This window comes from Scatophagus argus, chromosome 4 (assembly GCF_020382885.2).
Source record: "Scatophagus argus isolate fScaArg1 chromosome 4, fScaArg1.pri, whole genome shotgun sequence".
NCBI lineage: Eukaryota > Metazoa > Chordata > Actinopteri > Scatophagidae > Scatophagus > Scatophagus argus.
In genome coordinates this window covers 6,945,636-6,970,688 of record NC_058496.1, presented here as the reverse complement: position 1 = coordinate 6,970,688, position 25,053 = coordinate 6,945,636, and the positions used below count along the sequence as shown (strand labels likewise).

Here is a 25,053-nt window from a genome sequence, read left to right as displayed (position 1 = left end):
ACAATTAGTGTTAACCCTAGAACTGTAAGCTGCTCAGAGAGAGAGAGAGAGAGAGAGACAGAACGAAGGGGGAGTGACTGGAGAAAGAGAGGGGTGCTTGTGCACAATTACAGCAGGGATTTATGGCCTGAGAAACAATTTATAAATCACAGCGCCTGAGCTAATGTGCTCCAGATTGTTCTCCATGCAGCTGCAATTTTGGTCTGCGTGAAACGGCATAATAAACCTGGCTGGAGGACATGTTTGGGTGGTGGTGGTGGTGGGGCAGGGAGAAAAGTTGAGGTTGTGGGTGGTGGCTGATGTGGGCTCGGGAAGTTTCTGAGGTGTTTCGAACAAAGAAACTGAGAACTTTTTCTTCCTTCTCCGCTGGCTGACATGAGACTTTGCTGAGGTGCTACTTCTGATTGTAAATGTCGACAGAGAAAGGGAGAATAAGGAGGTACAGTCTCTCAAATCATGCAAGTAACACAAACTAAAGGATGTTTTCTAGGGCAACGGTGGACTTGCACAGTAGCTGGACAACAAATGCAAAGAGAGAACAAAACAATTACTGTAACTGAGTAATTACACAAGTTTCCACTGAGAAACAATTAAAGCTTCAAGCCATAAACCTAAGCCAGTTTTATGAGCTCATTGTGAAACTGTGAACTGTACCTTTTAAATTCTTGACATAAGTGAAAATTAATTTTAGGTTATAAAAAGAAAAGATAAATGTTGAAAAGTGATCCATTCATTGTGGCTGCAGGCTGGTGTGGAAGAAGGGATCGGATGTGCTGAGGGAAGCCTGGGCTTTTGTGGCCACTCAGCCAACTGGCCCTGAACCTTGACCTCTAACCCTTCACCCTGGGGGGCAAACAAAGCTCTGAGTGACATCTGAAACTAGACACTCTGTGGGGAGAGAGTGTCTGGACAGGACTCAAATAACCCCATTAACTCTGCAGAAAAGATTTATGGCTTTTTATTCTGCCCCTGCAAATCTTGAAGCTGACGAGTCGCACGGATCTGTCAAAAATAATCAAGCAATTAGAGGTGTGCACCAAGCCTCGCCTTGTTTACCCGCCAACATCTCCATCTTGCATGAAGATAAGCAAAAATGCACCATAATTAACGACTTCGAGTGGAGCTGTGATTAGCGGTGATGCACACATATGCCAGCAGTTAGTCTGTATCCAAATAAATTCTGCTTAATACGAACAACATGAAGCTAATCTTCAGGCGGTTTCAAGAGTCACTGATGCATATTCACCAGCACCTCTGATGGATTCTATGCCATGGATTACGCGAAACTGCTCAGGCATTAGTACACTGTAAACAAAAACAAAGAGAAAAGTTGATGGTAAATGTGAATGCGAGCCTCCGTCACCAGAATGCTGAAAGCCACTGTAGTATTTAAATCAGGCAAGGAGGGAGGAAGACTCGGCCAAGCATTCTGTAGCTCAGCTGTGAGGCTCTAAGCCGTTGCCCTAGGGTCTTTGTCCTGCCTTTCAGGGCAAGTCTGAGGTAGTCAAAGACCCTATTCATGACCGGCGCTCCCCCTGCCAACACACCCATACAGCTTCAGTCAAGTCAGCCGAGAGCTATAGAGCCTTCCCATTTCACACGAGAATCAGACCTGCCCCTAAAGCCTGCTTCAGGGATTTCCAATAGGCAGCCCCTCCAACCCATGTACAAATCAAACAAAAGGGCTCCTTGGCCTACTCCATGTCATATATGGCTGATTAGATCTTTTTTTCCCCTAATGTAGCTACTCTAAATTTGAAGCAAATAAGTCAGTCACATTTGTAAGGATTTGGTATCGAGCCATGTAAATGGATTATGTCAGCAGAGGTGCGGAGCTGCCATCCAGCCCTCCTACGCCCACAGTTATCATCCAACACAAGATTCACCACATGCTAATACACATTTTATAGGTAGGGTGCAGCCAAAAGGCAAACCAGAGCGTATCAGATGATAAAATCTCCAAACAAATAAACCTAACGATGCTGATCATCTGAGGCAGGCACAAGGGGAATCCCAGCAGCTATCACTGAAGAGCACCAGGCCCTCGACAGAAGACATTACTCACAACTAATCAAGAACATGACTTCATAATTTTCAGTATGGCAGATACGGTCAGGAATGAGTACGATTCTGTGGCTGAGGTCAACCTTCAAAAAAAAAATAAAAATCAGCCCATCAGATGTTTCTGCTGCTTCTGCCGTTTAATCAAACAGAATCCACAAGTCAGGCTCCAGATAAGGAGGCCACACACTTTAGATGACTTGTGCCTTTACTTGGCTTTAATCAGATTTGTTGCTCTGCAGAACATTGTGACTTCTTAACAAGTACAATTGGTTTATGAGGGTAACTGAGGGAAGCAAGGGCCACCCAAAGGTTAAGTTATTATCAATATTGGAAAAGCAGCCTGATCCCATGGGAAAATTGGGAATGGGGAAAAAGGTTTTAACAAACAATTACAGGATATGGACTCATGAGAGCTGTTTTTACATTACATCAAAACAGCTTTACCTAAGATTAAACAAGCGATTCAATAGTTCTTTGACAAATACAAAAATACATAGTACTGCTACTGAAAATGTAGCATTTTTTGGGGGGGAATATAAAGTTAAAATACATACTTTTTGATTGGGAAGGGAGCAAACTGACACAAACAGCTAAAACTAGTGTAAGACAAACCAGTTGTGTATTTGAAGCTTATCTTTCTCCCTCTCTCAAACTTAGTACAATTAACCTCATAGCTCATGTAAATACTTAGAAACTTAGAAAATCCGCTGTGGCTGTCTTTAGGATTTATGTGGTCAGACATACAATCTGTTACATACGCTCCTTATTCAGATTACAGATGGCACGTCAGTCTCATCAGCTTCAGCTGTTAGTTTATATTATATGTAAGTTTTAATGTTTTTTAATAGGTATAATGAAGTAAAAGGAGAGGAAGAGAAACTACCTATCAATAAAGTAATAATTAGTAGAAGTTACTCCAGTCAACTGGTTCACGTCTGTGCGCAGCAGGTCGTACATGCATGCAGGTGCAATATGTTGACGTGACGTGTGTCCGTCAGGAGACGTGAGCCGCACCAGCAGTCCACAGTCTGCTCCACCATTACAGGACGAACTCAGTGGGAACTGATTTATCACTTCTGCAAGAAGAACAGCTGCTCCGCTCACTGTCAGCAAACCTCATCCCGGACGGATATCCATCCACTTCTTAATTTAGTATGACCACTACAACCTCACTGATACTACACACATGCTTGTATGACATGGCCTTTAACAGACCCGGTGTAGGGGGGGACGCATTTCCACAACCTGCATGTGAAGTGAAGCGAAGCCTGAGACAAATCTTAGCAGGACTGATGTGCACAATCTGATAGCCTCCTGCTGTTTGCTGATTGGGCTGTGACTGTAAGGGAATGGCAAAGCATTGTGGTCTACGGTGGAGAAACGGTGCTCTGTGGGATACAGAATCCCTCAGATAAGTGAGTGCCTCAAGGTCTGGAAGCAGGCCCACCTCGGGATAACAGGCAAAGGAATAGCAGGACCCGTATCTGCCCCAGTTTATGCTCCCACCACCACATCTCATCAACAATCTCTCCTCCTGCCTGCTCTCTCTCTCCCTCTCTCTCTCTGTCCTGCTGCCTGCAGTGCTTAAACTGAAAACAGCTGCTTGGAATACCAGACTGATGAAACCCTGTTTAGAGTGTTCTCTTTTTCTTCCTGCTGTACAATCACGTTTTATTAGCATGGGGCGAAGCGTTTAAGGTACAATTATAGTGGGAAAACATTTCTTTATGTGAGTTAAACAGTAGTGGTTATGGCTATGAAAGGGCCACATACACTTAAATGGGACAGTCCAACAACACAGTTAACTGTCACCCAACCCCACAACTCAGTTAGTCAGTTAGATACAAGCGTGCCTGCAGATATTTTCATTATCTGAAGTGTTCATTGAAGTTGAAGTTGGTCAGCGCACAAAAATAATCAGCGAGTATTTAGATTCTAATGAATCATCACAGTCATTTTTAAATGAGAAATGCCCCAAAACTCACTGCTCCAACTGCCAGAATTTGTTGGTTTTCCTTTCATGAAATTAGTTAATTAAATATCTTTGGTTTTGGACTGTTAATCAGGAAAAAAAGAGCAGTGTGATTAAGTGGACTTGGGCTCATTGGAACATTTGTCACTATTCTGTGAAAATTTATAGCCCAAGCGTTTAAACACGTAATCAACAAAATAACTGTATCATGAAAATAGTCATTAGTTGCAACCACACTGTCTTCAAATCACTTATTGTGATATGCTGACATGACCCAAAAAGAAGAAAAGGAGCAGTGAAGAAGGATATAAGTGATTTTTACTTAGACGATTATTTCATGATCAGAAACTGTGTCAGGACAAAGAGCTTCGAGACTGTGGTCACCTGGGAGGGAGTCTGACTACCCTCCTGATAAATCCAGGGACCCACCCTCCCCCTCCTGCACCAGGACTCCAGGTTAATACCACAGAACAGACATGACTAAGCTGGTATTCACATGACACATGATACGTGTCTCCACCTCCCACATCTCCATCTCCAAACGTTTCCTTTGCTTTGTTGAGAATTAGCAGCTGTGGAAGACTACAGATAGCAAACTTTGGATGTCCACAGCTTCAGTCTCCTTAGAGTCTCGTAACAATTCTGGCCTACAGTGACAACCCACTACACTGCAAATGTTTGAAAGCAGAGACAGAAAATGTGCAGACACGACCAGCAGTTTCCTCTAGAAACAGCGAAACTTTCTATTTATTGAAGCATTTTAATATCTAACTCAACAGTTTTTGCTGTCAGGATGTTGAACAGACAGGGTCAACAGCACATGTTTAAACTGTTTCACAGCTATAAGGAAAAACAGATTTTGGAGCAAACTCAGGTGCGTTAGAGATTTTCACCTTTGGCTAAACGTCCCTCAACTGAAACACAAGTTCGCCCAAATGTTCACAGGGAAAAGCAGCGTACCAAACGACGCAGCAGCTCCGGCCAAACATAGCAAATGAGAAAAACACATTAATTGATAAAAACACATTTGCACACATATTCATCTCAGCACATCAAAGGGATTCATTGATGTCACTGAACATGGGGAGTCTGCGGCTGGAGAGGGGAGATGTTGGTTATCCTTTCCTCAAAGGGTGCAGAGATGCTCCTGATGGGCCCGGCGCTCGAGAAGCCAGAAAGCGCTATAAACAGAATTTCTAATGTCAGGCGGGCGAGTGGGTGGGTTAGGTAGTGAGCTAGCAGGCTATGGGGTAGCAGTAGGAATTGACGCCAGCTCATGCTTTCCACAGAGACCAAAGAGGGAAGGATACAGACCAGGACTGACACCATTTCACACAGTTCCATACATGTGATGTTAGGAAGTGAGCATCCACTGTCTCAGAACTGCACTTTGCTGTAAAACTCCAAAAGAAAGGTTGCGCATGAGGTTCCTCAATCTACAGATTACAAAATGTTGTCTGATACACGTTAAGGCATGTAAAGTAGGGTATTAGCAACACGTTACAGCAATGTAATCACCACTGTGAAACGCTTTGGTTTGCGTTTTACTAATTAGACCCAACCTTGATTACCACTGTGTAATGTTAACGCAATCGCTGAGACATCCAGATGTTGAAATGCGTCACAAATTTACACAGTAATCAATTAAAATGCTTGTGAAAGTGAGAAATGAAAGTGCAAATATCAATCCAAACATCTCCCTGTCCTTCTCAAACTAAATCACGACTCGCTACACATTTCAAAACAAATTTTTCTAATTTAATATCCTTGAGCCCGAGCGGCGAGTTCATTATCAAAATGAATCACTCAGCGATGGCATTTCTGCGGTTGCTGGCGATCTGTTTTTAATTGAACAGAGCCGCTAAATTGATGTAGATGTGTTTGCCTTTGAAGAAAAAATCTTTTTAAAACCATCAACCTGGTTGAAAACGCTGGCTGTGTTGACACAGTGCTTGGCTGAAAAAATATTTGCGTGGTAACATTCAGGAACACAACACTGAGGGTTGTCAGAATGTGAGCTCTGTACACTGTTCCCTCTGTTGCAAAGTATCCACCCAGCCTCACCTGAACACCACCCTCCCTCCTCCCACTCCTCCCACTCCTCCCACTCCTCCAACCCCCCACCACCCTCAGCACTCGCAGACTTTACGCACACAAACGTGCAACACGCATGGATGAACATGCGCACATTCACACACACGTACGCAACAAGGTGAGTGAAATGCCAAGTGAGCCACCTGATGAAAAGACACCTCCACGCAAACAGCGATTGCTTATGCAGGGAGAGGCCCTTTTATTCTGCGGGACAATGTCTGTGTTGACTTTTCTTTGTCTGCACATTTTTAAGCACCAAAAGCAACAGAAAGAACGGGGGGGGAAAAAAGAAGTCAGACAGGCATGCAATCACTGCCACTGACATGTTCAGACTTATACAAGCTCTCCATTCATATCCTCAGTCTCTCAAACAATTTTCTATTTAACAATCGTGCTCGGGTGTTCGGGTGACCCAGCGTGTATTTGATGAAGATATATTTGAGTGGCTAACCTCGCTCTCGCTTACTCGCCACCTCTCACACACAAGAGGCATTTCGCTCTTCGGTGATGACGATGATGTACTAGCAGAGTTATCTAAAAGTGCTGATGAAGCTGACAAGTGGTGGCGTCAAGCGCGGTGCGTTCACCAATTAAATCTGGCACTAGTCCGTCACTACGGAAGCAATGCGGCGATAATCACATCAATGAATCGACAAACAATAAGCTGGATTTGTCGGGGGAGGGAAAAAAACATTTCTGGGCCTGCACCCACCACGGCAAGCTGCAGAAGTCTGGTGGGACATCTTTGCAAACATAAACCTCCTCCTCATCACTCAGTGGATTACAGCAGAATGTCAGCTCTGCGCAGGCTTTAAATCAGTTATGCTTGGCCCTCAGGGGAACTCTGTGCTGATCCCATGTAGGCCTGCCTCTCATTGCTCATGATAGGGTTGCCACATCCAAATTTAAAAGCCCAGGCCTCAAATCCCTCACCATGTAGCACACTGCAGAGTGAAATCAGTCCAGGATGACTCTAGAGCAACATCTCATATCTAATACTGACATGTATGGAACATATATGCGCCTTATTATTACACAAAAGTACTAAGACGCCACAAAGGAAGGGGGAGTTGTAAATAGATACGTGCAGGAAATGTAAAAATACCTCACACACACACACATGCACACACAGACAGACACGCACAGAGTTCTATCTGTAATTACAAAAATATTTACTTTGCCATTAAAGCTATGAAACTGCAGCTCTCCACATGGAAATTCAGTTGCCTGGCACTGATCACATGTTCAGTTAAGAAACATAACTTTAACGTGTCTCATGCAGTACAACCACACAGCACACCACACTTATAAAACAAATCTGTCAGTCCCAGCAGGGTTTTCCGAGATACACCCAATAATAAACTGTCTGCAGGCACTGGGGGTCGGTTTGCATCTCGACACCAGAGAGGTGATGAAACAGATGACGTTAGGCTGTGCGCAGATTTTATCTCATGTCCTAATCAACATATTCCACAGAACGATCACGCATGCTAAATTGTGCAGCTTGTTAGTTAAATTAAGTTGCTGGCCACACGTGGGTGCAGGCCACCTGTAAAGAAAATCCAGTAAATCTGACTGCACTGAACTTCGTCTGCAGGCACAAACAAGCCAAACCCCCAGAATGTGACACCCAGCCATGTGCAGTATGGAGCCCTTCAGACGTCTGCTAAGTATGCCAGCTATTGTCTGCCTGCATGTTTTCTGCCACGCTGATGATTGGCAGTGTCAGCTCACTCTGTCCCATTGACCTCATTCCTTTTTTCCCCCAACATGGAGGATTATACCACTGAATTTTAAATCCTTTCAAATTATTTGCCACTTCTGCCTCAAGGAGCAGGAATAATTTTGTTAACTTTGTTTTGCTGAACAAAAACACAAGGAAGTAAGTGAGAGGCTTTCATACCAGAGACACAAGGCAAAACAGAGCAGACAAGAGATAACAGACTGATAAAAAAAAAAAATCTACTGCTTTACAACATCAGGCCAAAAATTTCCTGACTAAATCTTCCAGAAAAAGCACAAAATATCCCCGCGCTTTTAAAATCCAGCGTGTTCATTGCTGACATTATTCTTCGCAAACTCTGGCGGCCAAAAAGATAGTCGATCTACATGGTAGTATGTATCACCTAGTGTGAGCAGAGTAGCCATTTAGTTAATGAGCCCCAATGGAGACCTCCAATGAAGCCATCAAGACTGCTCAGAATAACAATGGTCAACTAACGCCTTTCTAATTGAATGGAAGGTAGAGGGAGGCGAGGGGAGTGGGTCTGGAACAGTGAAAAGGAGACAGAAAAAAGGGGAGGGGGGGGGGGTTGTCCTTTCAGTCAGATGCCTGCCAGGCCTTAACGAAAGTACTTGTTTTTTTGGGGGGGATGTGACATGGACTGGGGGATGGACGAGCTCCGAGGAACACAGCTCTCCAGCAGGGATTATTTCAAGGAAGTTTGCACAGTCCCATTTAGACTGTATCTAATATTCCAAATGGTGTTTGTTAAATGGCTTGAAATCTTGTTTGTTCAGTAGCAGCATTCACTGCCAACGACAGTGTGGTATTTTTCTCACGAGCTTTGTCGTGCTGCTTCGTTACTCTCGTCTGCATCGTTTCTATATGGCGTCGCATCAACGTAAAGTCTCTGTTGCTCAATTAACCTGCTGTGTATGTGATATTTATGGCTCATTTTGAAAAACAATAAGAACGCAACGCCAGCAAACAAACCAGTGCAGCAATGGCTAACAGTGACCGCAGCATTGCTTAAAAACATGGACATCTGATGTGATGCAACAAGTAAATGAATCATTGCAAACTCTGCATCAAGAGCACTTACTTCAGACTGTCAGCCTTATCGAGACTTAAAAAAGTGTCTGGACAGCAGCTGTCATGGACGCCGCAGCGAAATGCCTCCCATGTGTGTCAAAGTGAGATATTACATTGTTGTTACTGTAGGATATGACTTCAGGAACTGCTGTTTTTTTTATTTTCTACAGCAAATGTGTGCAAAAAAAATCTAAAATCCACTGAACTGAAAGCCTGCATCTAAATTAAAACATTTTATAAGAAAACTGAGGTCCTTGAAGGGAACTAATAGTGAAAGCTCATAGGACTGGCCACTGAAAAGTGCATAATCGAGACCCATTATGAGTGCAGCATGGCATTTTCGACAAGGAGCTGCCATAAATCATTCAAACCAAAAAAGAGGAATGACTAATATGTGTGAACTATGAGCCGAATGAGAAAATGACAAATGTCAGTCCTGTCGATGGGTGGGTGCCAGGGAGAAACGTACATCCCCAAAAAATAAGAACAAAGAAGTAGTTAGTGCCCCTTGAGAGGCCACTCGGAGGGAATATGGCGGTCTGAGAGTGTACAAGGAACTTTTACGCACGGCCAAAGTTTTTTTTTGTTTTTCGTTGTTGTGGTTGTGCAGAGTGCGACCAAAACGAGGAAACGAGGGCACAGAGTAAACACATCCACAGGGACACTTACTGTTCTTGCACTGGGAGACAGCGAACCGTTGGATAGGTAAGGATTGGTGAGGTCTGGGATCATGAGAAACGGGTAGCCAGGATAGTGAGGACTCTTAAAAAAGCCACCATCTTGCTGCCTTCTCAGTGCTGCGGGGAAAAAGAAAAAGACAGGGTCAGCAAAGGCAACATTGGCAAAATAATAACCAGCTACAAAGTACTGAGGGTGTTTCTGTATTTTTATTTTACCTTCACTGAAGTAGTCTCTTGCTTTCTCATAACTTTCTGAGTCGGGTCTGGTTTGGGGACGCCTCTCCGCTTGCTGACAAGGGGAGAATAAACACAAGGACGGGAAGAAACTATTGAAACTCTCAGAAGCATTAAATCTTAGTTCCCTTCATGGTGAGCAGCGTGGGGAGAAGTTTCATATGTGCAGTGTCCTTACCTCTGAGTCTGACGAGCTTTCCGACTCGTTCACTAGGGAGGATTTCACATCATCCAAATCCCTTTCCGCCGATACATTCTCGGATATCTTTTCCTCCTGCTCCCCCTCGTCTTTAAAAGATATCATTTCATCATTGGCCCCCAAATCATCCCCACCACCTCCGTTCAGCTGTGGCATTTTTGCAGAACAGTAAAGAATCGAGGAGAGGAGAAAAAAAAAACAACGGCAAGAACAATTAACTGTTTTAATCAGATCAGTGTTGTCCAAACGTGTCGCCGGAGTAGTAAACTAACTACAAGAAACTGTTCATGTTTCAAAACTCCTTTCTCATCCTCTGAACGGAATCCCGTGGTCCATGACGAGCCTTGCGACGATAATCCACAGTTTGAAAGTCACAAGAGAGACGCTGTTTGAAAATATCGCTGAATATTTGGCGACAGCGGCCGGATGCGCAGCAACTTGGCAAAGTTTCGCCTCCTTCGCAGCTTGCGGACAACTTGTGGCCCCTGTGCGTGTCTCCTTGTTGTGCGTCTGAGGAATGAGGACTCTCTCTCTCTCTCCTCCTCGTACACAGCCCCGGGACCACATAAACTACCAGTCCAAGCGACCGAGAGGTTACTCAAGCACGAGAAACACGTCCGATTTCATCTCCTAATATCCATGTGTGAGAAAACAATGGCTCGAGTGAGGAAAAAAAAAAGACAGGAAAAAAAAGACGGTCTGGCTGCAGTTTTCTTCGCTTCTGACTCGCTCGCTTCCCTCCCACGGAATTCGCTGCTTTTCTAAGAAACGCAAAGTTTAGAAAGTGTATGCGTAAACAAGAGAGGAACAAAAAAAACCCGATGCAAAAAGTAGAAAGATTTCAGCTGGACGTGCTCGCCCTTTCCCTCCACATTGCTGCCGGGGAATGAGCCCTGAAAACTACTTGGTTGTTCAAGTGGAAGGAAAGCGCAGCCCGACCGTAGGGGAGGAGTTTGCACTGAAAACCGACACTTCATTCACCACCATGCAGATCAGCTATACTCTTCAAGCTCAAGACGGCAAAGCCCGAACGAGGTCAGAACGAGAGGAAGAAAAACAGAAGTACACGGAGAAACACAGAGATAAAAACACTTCGCTCCTTTGTTGTTATTATTCTTCTTATGAAAACGAGAAGAAATCCACGCAGTGTTGCCCGCGTGGGCCTTTGCTAAATGGGAAGAAGCAGAAGTGATGTGTTTCTTTCATAATGTCTCATTAGAGTGGTGGAAGTAAAGTTGTAGTCTATCATGTGGTGTGACCAGCTGATTTTTGCAGCACAGACCACACTGCCTCCATGTGTGTGAAAATGACAGGCCAGGCTTCAGCGAGAAAGTCATAATTACACGCTGCCATGTAAATTGCATGTCTGTGTGTCCTGAAACAATACGCTGGGAAAGACAATAACACCTGGGATAAGCATGGGCCCATTATGGCACAACCAGAGGCATGAAGAGTGAGGCAACAAGCCCCTGAACACCCAGGCCTCCTTTGACAGGACAAGGCTGGCTCACTTCTCTCTCTCCCTGTCTTTACACTGACAGACATGGCCCCATTGTTGATTTGAGGAACAGGATTGGAGGCCCTGTTTTGCAAGCAGTCCTGGAAGAACAAGGGAAGTGGTTTCAACTTTGTTTTTTGTTTCTTTCCTTTGTTCCTGCACATAAATCTTAAGCATGACTCGGAGATGTGTGTCTTAAATGCATGATTAGAAATGCAGTGTTTGCTCACAAAGCGCTGAAAGTTGCAAAGTTTTCCAAGGTGCAGCACACAGAAGTTAGCAGTAAAGCTCTTCTCTTCCCCGTCCACCTGACTCAGTCCAAGTCCGACGGACCTCAGACTTCTCTTTGCCTCTGATGCAGTTCGACAGGCTTCCCCTGTTTGAGAAAAGGAGTCATTGATGTTGTCGGCTGCGTGTCAGCAAGCTGAGGGTTGACTGACAATTCAGCAGTGTCTCCACGGGCCTCATTAGATGCTCACTCCTGGGTGTTTGTTGTGAGAATCCAGCAAAAAGTAGCATATATGGTTGCGTACTGCATCCTCTATGAATTGCACATGGGGTAGTTGTGGATAGTGGGTTTCTTGTACACAGAAATACACGTTTGCACTTGCTCGCACACACACAGGTGAATATTTGCCCTCAGGGTGCATATCATTGTTTTTCTTGGCAACAGTATGCAGAGAATGTGAGAGAATATGTTTTCCAAATGATGCTTGGAGAAGCTGTTCATTTTGTTCATCCACATTTATGATGCAGCCACATTTAGTTTGAATCTGACCTATAACATAATTTTTCTAGCCAAAACCAACACAAAACAGAGAAAATACAGTTTTTTGTTGTTGTTGTTGTTTTGTTTTTTTGTTTTTTTTTTAGATTTAATGCTCTGTGCATGTCCCAGCAGGTGTAATTACAAATATTCAGTGCTCATGCACCATAGCCTCATGAAAGATTAACAAAGAAATCAAATTTTAAAACAAGTCAACACAGAAAAAATAATAATGACACGCATGAGCAGTTGCCGAACAGGAATATCTCGTAAATACTGACACTTTTCACACATGCATAAGTTTCAGCCGGGTGCTGTTAAGGACCATTGGCATGCAGTAAGTACACCGTGTTTGCAGGAAGCTGTAACAGCACAGTGAGATATAACACTAATGTGATAAATAAAAAAAAAATACTGAAATGCTTTATTATGAGTGAGAAAGCCACCATTTTATAAACAAAAGGGTGCCTATTGTTACAAAATGGTCGCTGGTGTGAAAATAAAGCACATTAATTGCTTGAGAAACAATCATTTTTTTAGACAGAGTAACACATACATGATAACTGAATGATAAATCCCAGGTATCTGTTATGTGTTTTGTGTTGAAGCCACTCGCGCTGATTTATTCATCAAAGCAGCTGCATTTCTCTTGAAAAACTGGCTCTTTGGTGAAAATTAATTTCCTCATACCCGCAACACGTGAAAGAGGATTTTATCTCCTTCATATTTACCCATGTCTCCCTCCCTTCTCTCCATGGCTGCCTTGTCAGAGCAGGATTGGTTTTAACTGGGAGCTGATGAGGGGTCAGGAGAGATGCGAACAGCCACAATCTTAGCCTGGGGGCAGATCGACTGGTGGCCAGAAAATTTATTCAGAGGGTGCTGTCCCTGCATCTGCCTTACTTTGAAGTTGCTCTCTCAACTCTGGCTTGTCGTACGTGACTGTGTGTTCATTTTTCACCCCCCTCTCGCTAAAGAGAGTGCGAATGAGCAGAGACACTCGTGTGTGTCGATACCCATGTATGTGTGGCTCCCCTGTGATGTGTGTTATCGCAGTGTATGTTTGTGTGCTTGTGTGTGTGTTTGTGAGAGAGAGAGAAGGCAGGAGAGGGAGGAGAGAGAGGCAGAGATGCCGTGTGCCAATCCATACTCGCTTTGGAGGATTCAAGGTCATTCTTTCATGTTTTGCCAACCATCGGTCAATCAGTTTCCAATCAAAGCGGTGCTTAATTCAGCAGTAATTCCCATCCCCGCATCACGTTTTTCGCCTCACTGTTTCAGAGGTGTTAAAGCATTTCCCTTGTCTTTTCTCTGATCTGCTGCGGTGTGTCCAACATGTCTTGCCAGGCCAATCCCGTCCTGTCAGGCTCTCTAATGATACTGGTTAAAGTGTGCGGAGGACCTGTCAGATCACACAATGTGCTACTGCCACTTCCATCTATCTCACTTCAGGAGATTTAGGTCTCACTTGATTGTCTTTGAAGCGTACTCAAGTCATGTTCTTTGATTAATCCAACGAGCCCTCCAGAACATCTCCATTCACTTTCATGGAGCTTGAATTTTGCAAAATGGAGGGACTAAAGAAACATGGAATGATTATAACAGATATTTTTATTGTTATGATCCACGAGATGCTTTTTTTTCTTTTTCTTTTTTTTTTTTTGGATCAGAAATCTACTTGCCCAAAGTAAACTTCTACTTGCCCCAATACAAACTGTTTTATTTATTAGTGGGTGTGAACTCACAACAAAGACTAAAGTTAATTGTCATGTTTAATCTTTCATTAAATGCTGCTGGCTGTTTTTATGGCAAACCAGCAACGTTTTCTTGGAAATTTTAATTTGTAAAACTTGCCTCGGTAAAACATCCTCCCCGTTTTTTTTCCACCTTGCTTGGACTTTCGCCTACATCCCCTCACGCCATGCAACTAAACTCCCATTTCCGGGATAATTAAAATATTCTCTTGAGCTTCAGCTTCATAAACGTCTTAAACCACCGCCATTTTCCTGATCGCTACTGTGCATGAGTAACTGAGATGGGAGCAAAATGATCCACTCCTGAGCTACTTCCATCGTCGGCTCCAGAAAAAATAATGTGCTTAATTCCTTTCTTTAACTTTACTTACTTTTTTTTGACTTGCTAAACTCACTGCCCTAATGTGGCATTTTACTTGCCCTGGGCAATCCCGAGTTTCTTCAATACCTGTCATGTGAGTTGCTTTATCCATGATTATCTCAACATTTTTAAACATCCTGAAACATCCTCATGTGACCCCACTATGCAAACATAAAGTGTGTACCAACTTTCTTTCAGATATTACAGAAGGATCAACAGATTTAAAAGACCAAACATTTGTCTTTTCAACCAAAGAGCAGGATCCATTTCAGATGAACTTACACAATTCGTTTGCATCACCGCTCTGCCATATTAGCTCACCTCCTCAGTCGTCACACTAAGTCTGGATGGGAGTGCCTCATGCAATCATGGATCTCACAAAAATAACCTCATATCCGTTTTAATCCACAGAAAGGTCCCCTTTCCAGGCTGGTATGGGCGTATATGGCATTTAAGACTGTGAGGATATGATTAGATGACAGCTTTTACTGCCTAAAGGGTGTAACTGAAACACTAAACTGCGCAGAGAAGGGAAAAGAAAAGAAAAAGTTTTATTCCTGCCTTTCTCCTTCTCTCTGGTGTTTTGTTGCATATCCTTTTCCAGAAGTGTCTTGTTTTCAAGACAAAGAGAAAGGCTGAATGAAGATGTCTTACTTTGGTGAAAGGTGTGCTGACTGTGTTTATGTCTACATGATCAAAATGTAATTCAGTGAGATACAGACTCAATCAATACATTTCTGTCCAGTCCCTCAGACAGACTCTTGTGAAGATAATAAATGAATGTGTGACTGAATGAATGAGTATTGCTTTAGCAAAGGCTAATCAATTCTGCTCATGCAAAGGGTGTAAGACCTGAAAGACATCAAACATGTCCAAGTCCTCCAGTGTGGATTTACATGGTTGCTAGGAAGTGCTCACTCCTGCCTCTTTACTGAAATACATGTTCGTGTTTTTTCTGTATTGCAGAGGATGCTTTTAAGGAGCATTATTTCTGAGAACTTCAAAGCCTGCCAAAAGCACTCTCCTTCGGAGCGTGCAACAGCTTGAAAATGTACTTATATTTTCCAAATGGACAGGAAGAGGCCCTCACTGGTATTGAGGTGATGCTAATGCAGCGTGGCGCTGGTTTTTCAGTGTAACTCCGTTTACAGCACAAAAATACAGCCTGTATTAAACACTGTTAATCTTTTACGGGCTTGACTTTATATTACCTTTAATTTCCCATAATTTTAATTGCATGAAGACAAATAAAGTCTTTATTTTGCTGTGTCTGTATGGAAATTTGTCTTTTATGGTTAAAGGGAAAAAAAAACAAGCACAGCCAACAATGGTTGCAGGTCCTTGCAGACACTGTTTACTATGCATGGCTCTGTGACTGCTATAATTGTGCACAAAGCCTGAGTCAGACTGTGTCCAGATGCTGCATCCAGGCTTTCTGCTATCGCCTGGTTTTATTGATCCGGTTAACATTATCGCCCGCAAGGTCACAGTCTTCAACTGTCTGTGTTTTCTCAGCTGAGGACGTACTGAGCCGTTCCTGGAGGAGGACTGGAGATTCTTTCCTGTGATGCAAACTCTGCCCCAGCGAGAAGCTCTTGACTTTATTTAATATGTCCGCCAGATTTTTATGAGCATTACGCAAATGAAATGGTTTGCATTATGCGTGAACCATACATTCCGCAGAGACATGCATGGCTGCAGACAGCTGGGAGTAACTTGAGCCTCTCGGTCACTTATCAGCCCTGGCATCCCCGCCATTTCCCATAGCCATCTTCAAGCCAGAAGAATCCAGCCATTGTTTTCATCTCTGTGGGCCCTGTGTTAACTCAGCAGTGCCTCGCTGATTGTTGCAGCGATATTAAAGAAAAAGGTAGATTTGTCTTTGTCCATATAACCCTGTCTTGTGACATCCAAGCTCTGTGTGTGTGTTTGTGTGTGTGTGTGTGTGCATGTGTGTGTGTATTTTGAGGGGCTTCTACTTGATGCAGTTGTAGAGAGCAGCTGCACCTGCCCTGTATGTCAACAGCAGGCTCTGGAGCAGACACTCAAGAAGAGAGGTGGCTTTCACACCACTGGCCTCACTGAAGCTGCTTACTTTCCAAAGACAACAATGACCACGCTGCTTTGCTGCGCCACGGAGCTTTTAGGCTCTATAGGCTTGGCGCCTGGTCTGTGTGGCCTCGAGATTATCTCCCGGCTGAGCCCTCTGCATACGAGCTTATTGGACTTCCTCATGTCCCCTTGTTTTCGTGGCTCTAAAGTTTCCAGGATGCTTTTTGACTGTCTGTTTTACACATAGAGACAGGATCCCCCGTGGGGGTTGTTAGGAGGTTACTGGGGGGTAGTAAAGGGGTCAGGGAGAAACTGTCAGTCTATTTCCTTTCTCTGGCCTTGGGAAACTGCACCACAAGTCTTCTGCATATTTTTAGCGTCCTTGCTGGTTTTTGTCTGTTTGTATCCACAGGAGATGATAAAGTTACTCCCAGTTCATGAGGACTTTTGTGTTTCACATGGATTACTTATTATTAGAGTTGTCTTTTTGGCTGAATTTTTTTTTTACCTTCTCTAGCTGGAGAATGAGCATGTCCAGCACACAAGCAGAATAAAGCACAGGGTCTGGAAACCATCATCTTTATGTGTTAGTGCGTAAATCTTTCTTCCATAGAATTACTGCACAACCTTCTGCCGGTGGACGCCTCATACTTGAATGTCTACAGCTGTAAGTGTGTGCACAATCACAGGAGGTGGGGTTGCTGTGCAGAAAAAGATGTGTGTGTGCTGCTTTTCTTGTGTCTACTTAAGTGGAAGCACTTTCTCTTGAATTTTTGCACTTAATGACTAACGAGGAGACCGAGATCTGACATGTTCAGCAAAACAGATGTCTGTGATATTTTTATGTGATCTGTATCAGTTAAATTAGATCATTTGCACAGGCTATGAAAATTTGTGTCTAAACTGTGAAGAAAAGATACTCTCTCCCAAAATGGAAACTGTATTTTCCAGGTGCTCTGAATGTTGTTAATTCACAGGGTAAAATTGTTGCCATGTTTTGCTGTGAGTAAATGGAGGTGTTGGAGGCAGTGTACACAGGATACAGGAAACTGCGTCATGCTGATATCACCAAGGACTGAAAATGCACATGATTGCATAGGACTGCCCGTGCAAAAAGAAAAAAAAATCCAATAAATGGCAGGTGATGAGTCCAATAACTTAGCAAAGCACAAAACCCAGCTCCCTCTCTTCTTTAGCGGGATATGTTCCAAGGTGAGGGCGAGCACTCAGTGAATGCATTCAGCTATCTCTCATAAACCTGCTGGGCAGTCATGCTTATTAACATTCAGACATTATTTACAGAGAATCACGTGAACGTTGCCATAGCCCAGATAATGTTGCTCAAAGACATGTCTTACCTGCTGCACCACATTTCTTTCTTTGTAATCTCAAGGTGCATCAGCCCGTCTCCCTGTCTGTTTCTCTCTCTGCAGCTCATTTCTTCTTGAGTGAATGTGAAGTTGTTAAAATATCCGCTGTACATGTTGCTCTGTAGACTTTACATCATCTTTAAGTCATCTCAGTTATTATCATTCTTTGTGTTCTGGCTGTGGTGAGACAAGAGAATTTAGAGCTACTGTAAAAATCCTCTGCGTAAAGAAAACCACCCTGAAGACATTACATGTAAACAGAAAGCATGTTTAACCACATTAAAATTATCTCGACCAGACTGTTATTCTTACTTTATAATTCCACAATACAATTATCACACAGTGAATGGGAAGGGACATGCCAATAAAAATAAGTCATTTCTGTTTTGCTTTGGCCCACCTCTTTGTAATGCTCGACTCTGCAGCTGCACCGTGCTGTGGAAAACAAACAGTGCAGTGCAGCTGGGCTCCTCAAGACAGCGAACGGGGAATTTTAATCCCATTTTTTTTCTTTGGCACCAGTCAGATTTATTTGGTCATAAAGAAAGGAAAAGCACCCCACCATCTGAGAAGGATTGGGAAGTGAGAACGCAAATTATGCCAGAACCCCACTTGCAGACTTAGAAACACAACAGGCCAGGAAATGAATCCCCGATAGGTCAAAGTGCTCAAAGCACAGAGGAGTCTAATTAACTCAGATAGTGACACATTTCTGGGATACTGGGACAGCTCCAATCAGCCTGTCACACTTTAGAGAGAGCACTAAGAGTAGACTAAATATGCTGCAGTGCAGATTTTTTGCAGTGATATCATTCACGGCAACAGTTTTATCAGCATGAGGCACATAAGCTCTGCAGCCAAAGGCTAACCTACACGTGTCTCTCATCCATTCCCTGCAGCGTGGTCTGAAAACAAACTATCCGGAGAGCCTCAAACCATTTCCAGCTGTCACGTCCCGGCTCCAGTGCAACTCCTAACCTGATATGATGGGGCAAGACGAGGTGAGGGTCAGGCCTCCAGGAAGATTTGTAACATGTAACTCAAACTATGAGCATTATGTTCATAATCGCCTGTGGTTGAAAAGTGAAGATGGCCATGTGCTGCACCCATTGTCTCTCACGTTACTTTTATTAACGTCTCATTTTACATCACATAGTACAAGTCTTCATACGTGGAATAACAAGACTAAGAACAATGAAAAACCACAATCATGCAATGGTGGAATGTAACAAGTAAGTACTTCCAGGTTCATCTGTTATTTTATACTTTTACTTCACTACCTTTTAGAAATAAATATTGTATGTTTTATTCCTTTACATTACATTTATGTGACAGTTACATGTCAGTGTCCTATTAAACATTTTACATTCAAAACATATGATTAATGTATGACACATCCACAGTGATCAACCTATAATATAATAAACTGTTTAACATTACAACACAGGGGCTGATTTTACTTTGGATATGTTGAACTTGTCAGCATACAGACAGATGACAGGGAATTCAAATAAGTGCTACATATTTTTCGTGACTCATGTGTATAATTAATGTAGACCGTGATAGAAATATGAGCAAGAGAGTAAAAATTCAAGGCACAATGTTAAGACAAAGTAGTATACCACAAATGTATGCATACTGTATGCAACAGCCCTGAGTAAAAGTATGGCTTAGTGTAAAGATATTACCCAGTGACTTACATTTAAGAATTCATAAACGCCTTTAACAAGAGTTTTAAGTTTTAGGAAAAGATGCTAATACTGTAGCCCATCTGATTTCAATAGTACGGAGGCTCTCACAGAAAAAGGTCACCTTTGGTCCCAAGCTGGGATCTAGGACCAATCAGCAGAGCTTCAACCACCAACGTCAGAGAACACCCAGGCACAAAGGGAGTCAATAAATCTGTTATGTAATTAAATAGAAAATGAAGTATATTAGTTTGGGGACTGATACAAATATAAAGAATCACAGCCTTAGTAGTGCTGTGGACAGCCATCCATTAGTATTAGGCTGATAAAATGCAGTGCAACAAGCATCTGGTATATTGTTCAAAGCTCCAGTTAGCTTAGCTCCATAAAAAAGATAAATGTGTCCCCATGAAAGTCCAGAGAATAGCATGTCTACTCTTTCCATTCCTCCGGTACACCGAGGCACAGGACAGGCAGCAGGCCCTGAAGTCCTTCGGTTCAAGTGCAATAAAAAAATAAGACTATTGCTCAAAAGACTTAAAAAATTAACTTCACAGGAAATGTTGCATGGATTCCATTTCAGACAGGCACAAAAACTCAAACTGATTTAGTATGCAGCCTCAAGAGAGGCACAAGAAGTTTCTATTATGGCAACATGGTGTCTCTGTTTAACTATCATAAATGCCTGCTGTTACGAGGCGACATATTTAATCGGGCTGCAATAACAGCATTTATACAGATCTTTATGTGCTATGCTGTTTGAAAGGTCACTGCAATCAGGAGGATATATCTGCTGCATAGTCTCAGCCACTGTTTAGGCTTTGTCTGTGGTTCAAGTATAACATTTGTGTGGTGAAAAAGGTACAATACAACCACTCCTTTCTTGGCTGTTTTTTTTCTTTAATGATATGCCTTATCCTCTGTTAGCTGCTCAGATTGAATTTCCCATTTGTGTATGGGAGAGCTTGTGGACTAAGTCCTCCGTCAAAGATATGCAAAGAACGCATGTAAGGCACAGAGCTCTGCACACAAAGAACGTACCAAAGGCAGTCAGGATGTTCAGTATGAAATAGTCAAGTCGCAGCTTTGTCCTGATTTCATTTCCTGAAACTCTTGATAATGACTGGGGATTCTGAATGAAAGATGGTGAGACAAGAGAGAAAGAGAGAGAGAGAAAAAAGAAGCAATTTTAATGTTTTATTTTTTAAGGGGTGCATGAGTGGAGGGTGGGTGGAGGGGTAGCTCTTTATCATGCCCCACTATCCAACCTCTTACCTCCCCTTTTGGGCCTTTAGGAGCATCCTGTGACCCTCGACCCCCTGGACAATAGAGGCCAGGACGTTTCCCAGTGAGCAGCGTTGGAGCCAACAACAGGAACATGAGGGGTGCTCCTGGGAAACAAACTGTTTATTGTGCAGCAGGATGGACCCCCCCCCCTCCTCCCAGTGTCCCAGTCACTTACTTTCACACACAATCACAGACACTAACTGCACACCTCTGCGCAGTAAAGTCCTGTCAAACAACAGGTGTCAGCCCTAATACCTCTGAGCGGTGTGCCAACATTCAAGCTCGAATTTTCGACCGTGCGCGTGTGTGTATGTGTGTGTGTGTGTGTGTGTGCGCGAGAGCGTGTGCTTGGCTGTAGTAAAACTGCAAATAAGGTATTTCCCTTTGACCTAGGTCACAAAATATTACCGCATGCTGTGACTAAAAGACTACTTTCTTTTATTTGTGTTCAAGACTCTGCTCTCTTTGAAGACGTCAGAGGACACAGCCTGTAGAAACATGTAGCACACATTGTTGCAGCTGTTCATTGCTCCTTCTCTTCTGCATTGGCTCAGGCTGTAGATGATAAGTTTATATTTAGTCAAACTTTCTATTTGATAATAGTACCAAACCATTTGTTGGTCTTGCCACTGCCTGTCTGTTTCAGAGGAAATCCCTCCTTTGTCTTTCAAGGAAGCTCAGCAAACTGGGAAAAGCTGAAATTGTCATCTGAACTCAAACAGCTGGAACACATTTGATTATGGAGAGTCACCGCTAAATGTATTAGTCAACACTCCAGACTAGTTATTACCTAGGCTCTGGAGAGTACTCATTGCAAGAGCAGCACAGTAAAACAGTTTCCAGAGCTGTCAATCACCGTGCCAGAACTGTGGTGTAACCCAGAGACACAGAGGGCTCTGGGGATTGCTCTTTAAGTGCTTAACCCCAAAGGATTACTGGTTCTTTATGACTATATGTGTGGTTTGTGCCTGTGCTCCACATGATGCTGATCTGATAAGGGCGGATCAGAGGTGACAGACACAGGGCACTGGATCCGAGTTCATTCTTTTTTGCTCTCCCTGGAGAAACATTAAATCCTGATAATCAGAGAACAATTAAAAAATAACCCATAAATCATTTTGGAGATAATGAATCCATAACTCACAGTTGCGGCCATCATAACAACAATGTTTCGTGATACTGTTTTAATCCAGATGTAGAAAGTAAAGCATGTTTGGACAAGAACTTGAAATAAATTAATTTTGGGGAACAGTTTTCACCTGAGTGTTTGCATTTTGTGAATATTTTTTTCCTTTATTTTAGTACATTTCAGAGGAAAATCTTCCTCGTTCCTTTTACTGCATTTTATCCTATCCCTGAATTTACTTTCTGGGTTAAGATGTTGCAATATATGATAAGGTTTAAATCTTGTGCATTGATAGATATAAATATGAGATGCATTTTCAATGGTAACACTGAAAGAGACCATCCTTCAGAAATAGTTTTTGTATTTTTGATATTGAAATAAATCTAAAACCTGTTATTCAGAAACCAAGTCATCACTCACCCTGTCACAAACAGGTGTGATCTCTGAAAACACTAAAATGAAATATTATTGGTTGTACCCCGGCTTGTAAATGAGACATCCCATAACCAGCTATGCAACTCAGCCAAAATAAAACATGCAGAGTTCTCTACAGCCACAGTTGAGGCATATAATACCTTTTAATAAGCACATCCTTGAAGTCGTAAATGTTTATATGATTGCATCATTTAAACCTTGTAAGCCAAAAAAAACATGCAGTCACCAGCTTGTTTTAGTGTCCAAAACACAAAGAAGAAGAGAAGGGGGAAGCTACAGAAAGCTCCCACAACAGACTTTTAGTTACTGATCCAAGTTGTAAAACTCACTGATATTGATGCAAGAAAGAAGAAGAGAGAATAATTCAGAGATTTTCTAGGTCAAAGGCCACCTTAACACTGACAAGCAAAATCAAATCACAGCTAAGGAAATGAGCCATGAAACACTGATTGCCCCACACATAATGACCCTTTTTCCAGTTGCTAAGCTCAAGAATTATTTTATTGTGCAGAGTGCTGACTTCACTGCAAACATGAGCACTGCTTGCACATATTGCCTGAGTGTATAATCAAATCAAGACCATTGATACAAGGAGTGAACAAATATCTCTTAGTTTGTGGGAACAATGGATCTTTGTTCCATAAGAGAGCCCTCAGAAAGCTAATACACTGACCGAAGGTAGAACACCTCTGGGGACTGTGAGCCCAGCTTGTGCTCTGCATTAATTGCTTGTGCTTTTATTGGATAATTCAGACATTAGCAAGATCCATTTAAGTTAATTTTGAAAATGACAGTGAGCATATGTGCTTCGTTGTGGCAACCATGGGAAAAAGTGCTACTGAGAGCAATATGCTTGAGCTCAGACACAGCTTCAGCATAACTGCCACAATAAGTGAAATGCTTTCTCTCATACAATAAAACTTCTGCTAATGATGATTTGTGTGACCAAAAAGACGGATCTCTGGAGTCTGCTGAGTCTGTGGTTTCAAATAACAGCACTATAGGCTATACTCCTCATGAGAGGTCAGCTAAGCTCCTTCCCCCACCCGTATCATCTCCATTCTGACACGTTCACACCTTGGCTCATACATCAGTCCCACCAGTCATGAAACTAAAACCACAACTTCTGGATATATAGGTGGGAAACTCCCCTTACATGTCAGTGATCTGTTACCTAGTAGAAACAAAGACATTAGCTTATTGCTTTGAACAATTACAAGGGAGCATCACCCCACAACTGAAGGGCTCACTAGTCTGTCAACTACAGACCCTATAGATTTTAAGTACAGTAGCAAGCAAACCAATGCTATTTGAGATTTCACAGGAAACTACAGGGTGACCATGGGAGGCTTTGTAAACTGAGGTTTCAAGCCAACAAAGTGTAGGCTTGACTATGTCTGAAAACCTCATGCTGATAAATGGCCTCTCCAAGTAGGCAAACTCAGAGCACAAGGCCCTTGCTGCCCAAGGCCCAAACTGCTACCTCTGCTGCTGGCTGAATCTGATTACAGGCAGGCCCTGAGGACAGGCAGGTCATTGAGAGCACAGAGATGAGCAAACAATAAGATAGTATCTGAAGGAATCTTCAGCTTTCCAAAGGAAAATGGTCCCTCTCAGTGTCACATTGACGATAGGATCCTCAACCTGACACTGAATCAGCCATTTAAGAAGAATGAACACTGCGACCCATTCATGCATAGTCACTAAAATAATGAGAGGTCTTTTTTCACTTTTGTTTAAGACATATAAAGGGAAGCTCATGAGGCTTTGCTAGACAAGGCTGTGCAGAAACTGGAGCATGCAGCTGACTCAGATGAATATGGCTTTACAATGATTTGGTATTGAATGAACAATTCTATAGTCTTTTTCTTTAGTCTTATGTTCGTGTAAATAATACAAGTGCTTGGCTTCATTGTACTTTGCTGCCCCATTGTCATGCCCTTTTGCATTTGACCAAATTAATTTGAAGACAAAACTCTAAATCAATTAATGTATTTGGAGCATGAACCATTCACCTTGTAAGGGGACACTTCAAATCTTGCAAAAATGTTGAAGCTAGAGATACTTTATTCTGCTATGTCTTTGTGTGTGTTTTTGCTCTTTTCAAATAGTGACATCTTGTGGACACCTGGACTCAACTATAATGTTGAGGACTGCGTATGTCCTTTGTTACAACTGTGCCTTCTTATCTCTGTTTGTGAACTTCATGATAAGGAGGATGATTGTATTGATCAAGACGAGGATTTAATTGCTGTAAAATGATTAACCCTTAAATGACAATTAAATAAAAACATGATCTAAGTCAATGTGTGATAAAGTGTGATAAAGTGTGAAACAGAAGGGACAATATTGGTAACTAGGCCTACAGCCAAAATATAACTAGCCTAGGTATCTAACAATCTCTGAGAAGAACTTACACGGGGTTTTGGTCCATGGTGTTATATAGTAATAAAATTAAATTTTAATCTAATGCACTAATATATATATATATATATATATATATAATGATATATGTACTAATAAATGAAAGTCATATAAATTTTATTTTGGTGTGGAAGAGCAGTGACAAAACTGTCGAAAACCAAAAAAGGTATTTTGAACTACAACCATGGAGGTTGTAATTGTCCAACACGACAAATTGCCAAGTCTCGCGATAAT

The 25,053-nt window shown here is 42.5% G+C and overlaps 1 protein-coding gene across 2 annotated transcripts in view; it reads right to left on the bottom strand.

Annotated features, from left to right (window-relative positions):
- tcf7l1b (transcription factor 7 like 1b) overlaps positions 1 to 11,065 on the bottom strand; it is a 31,484-nt gene extending 20,419 nt beyond the window's left edge. The window contains exons 1-3 of one of the 2 annotated variants that reach the window (XM_046387214.1): positions 10,038 to 11,065; positions 9,842 to 9,914; positions 9,615 to 9,742 (exon numbers count right to left, since the gene is read on the bottom strand). In XM_046387214.1, the coding sequence (XP_046243170.1) occupies positions 9,615 to 9,742; positions 9,842 to 9,914; positions 10,038 to 10,214 (378 nt within the window). In that variant the 5' untranslated portion in view covers positions 10,215 to 11,065. The remainder of the gene's footprint in view (positions 1 to 9,614; positions 9,743 to 9,841; positions 9,915 to 10,037) is intronic. The other variant, XM_046387215.1, reaches the window with a different exon arrangement.
- Between the last annotated feature and the right edge of the window lie 13,988 nt (positions 11,066 to 25,053).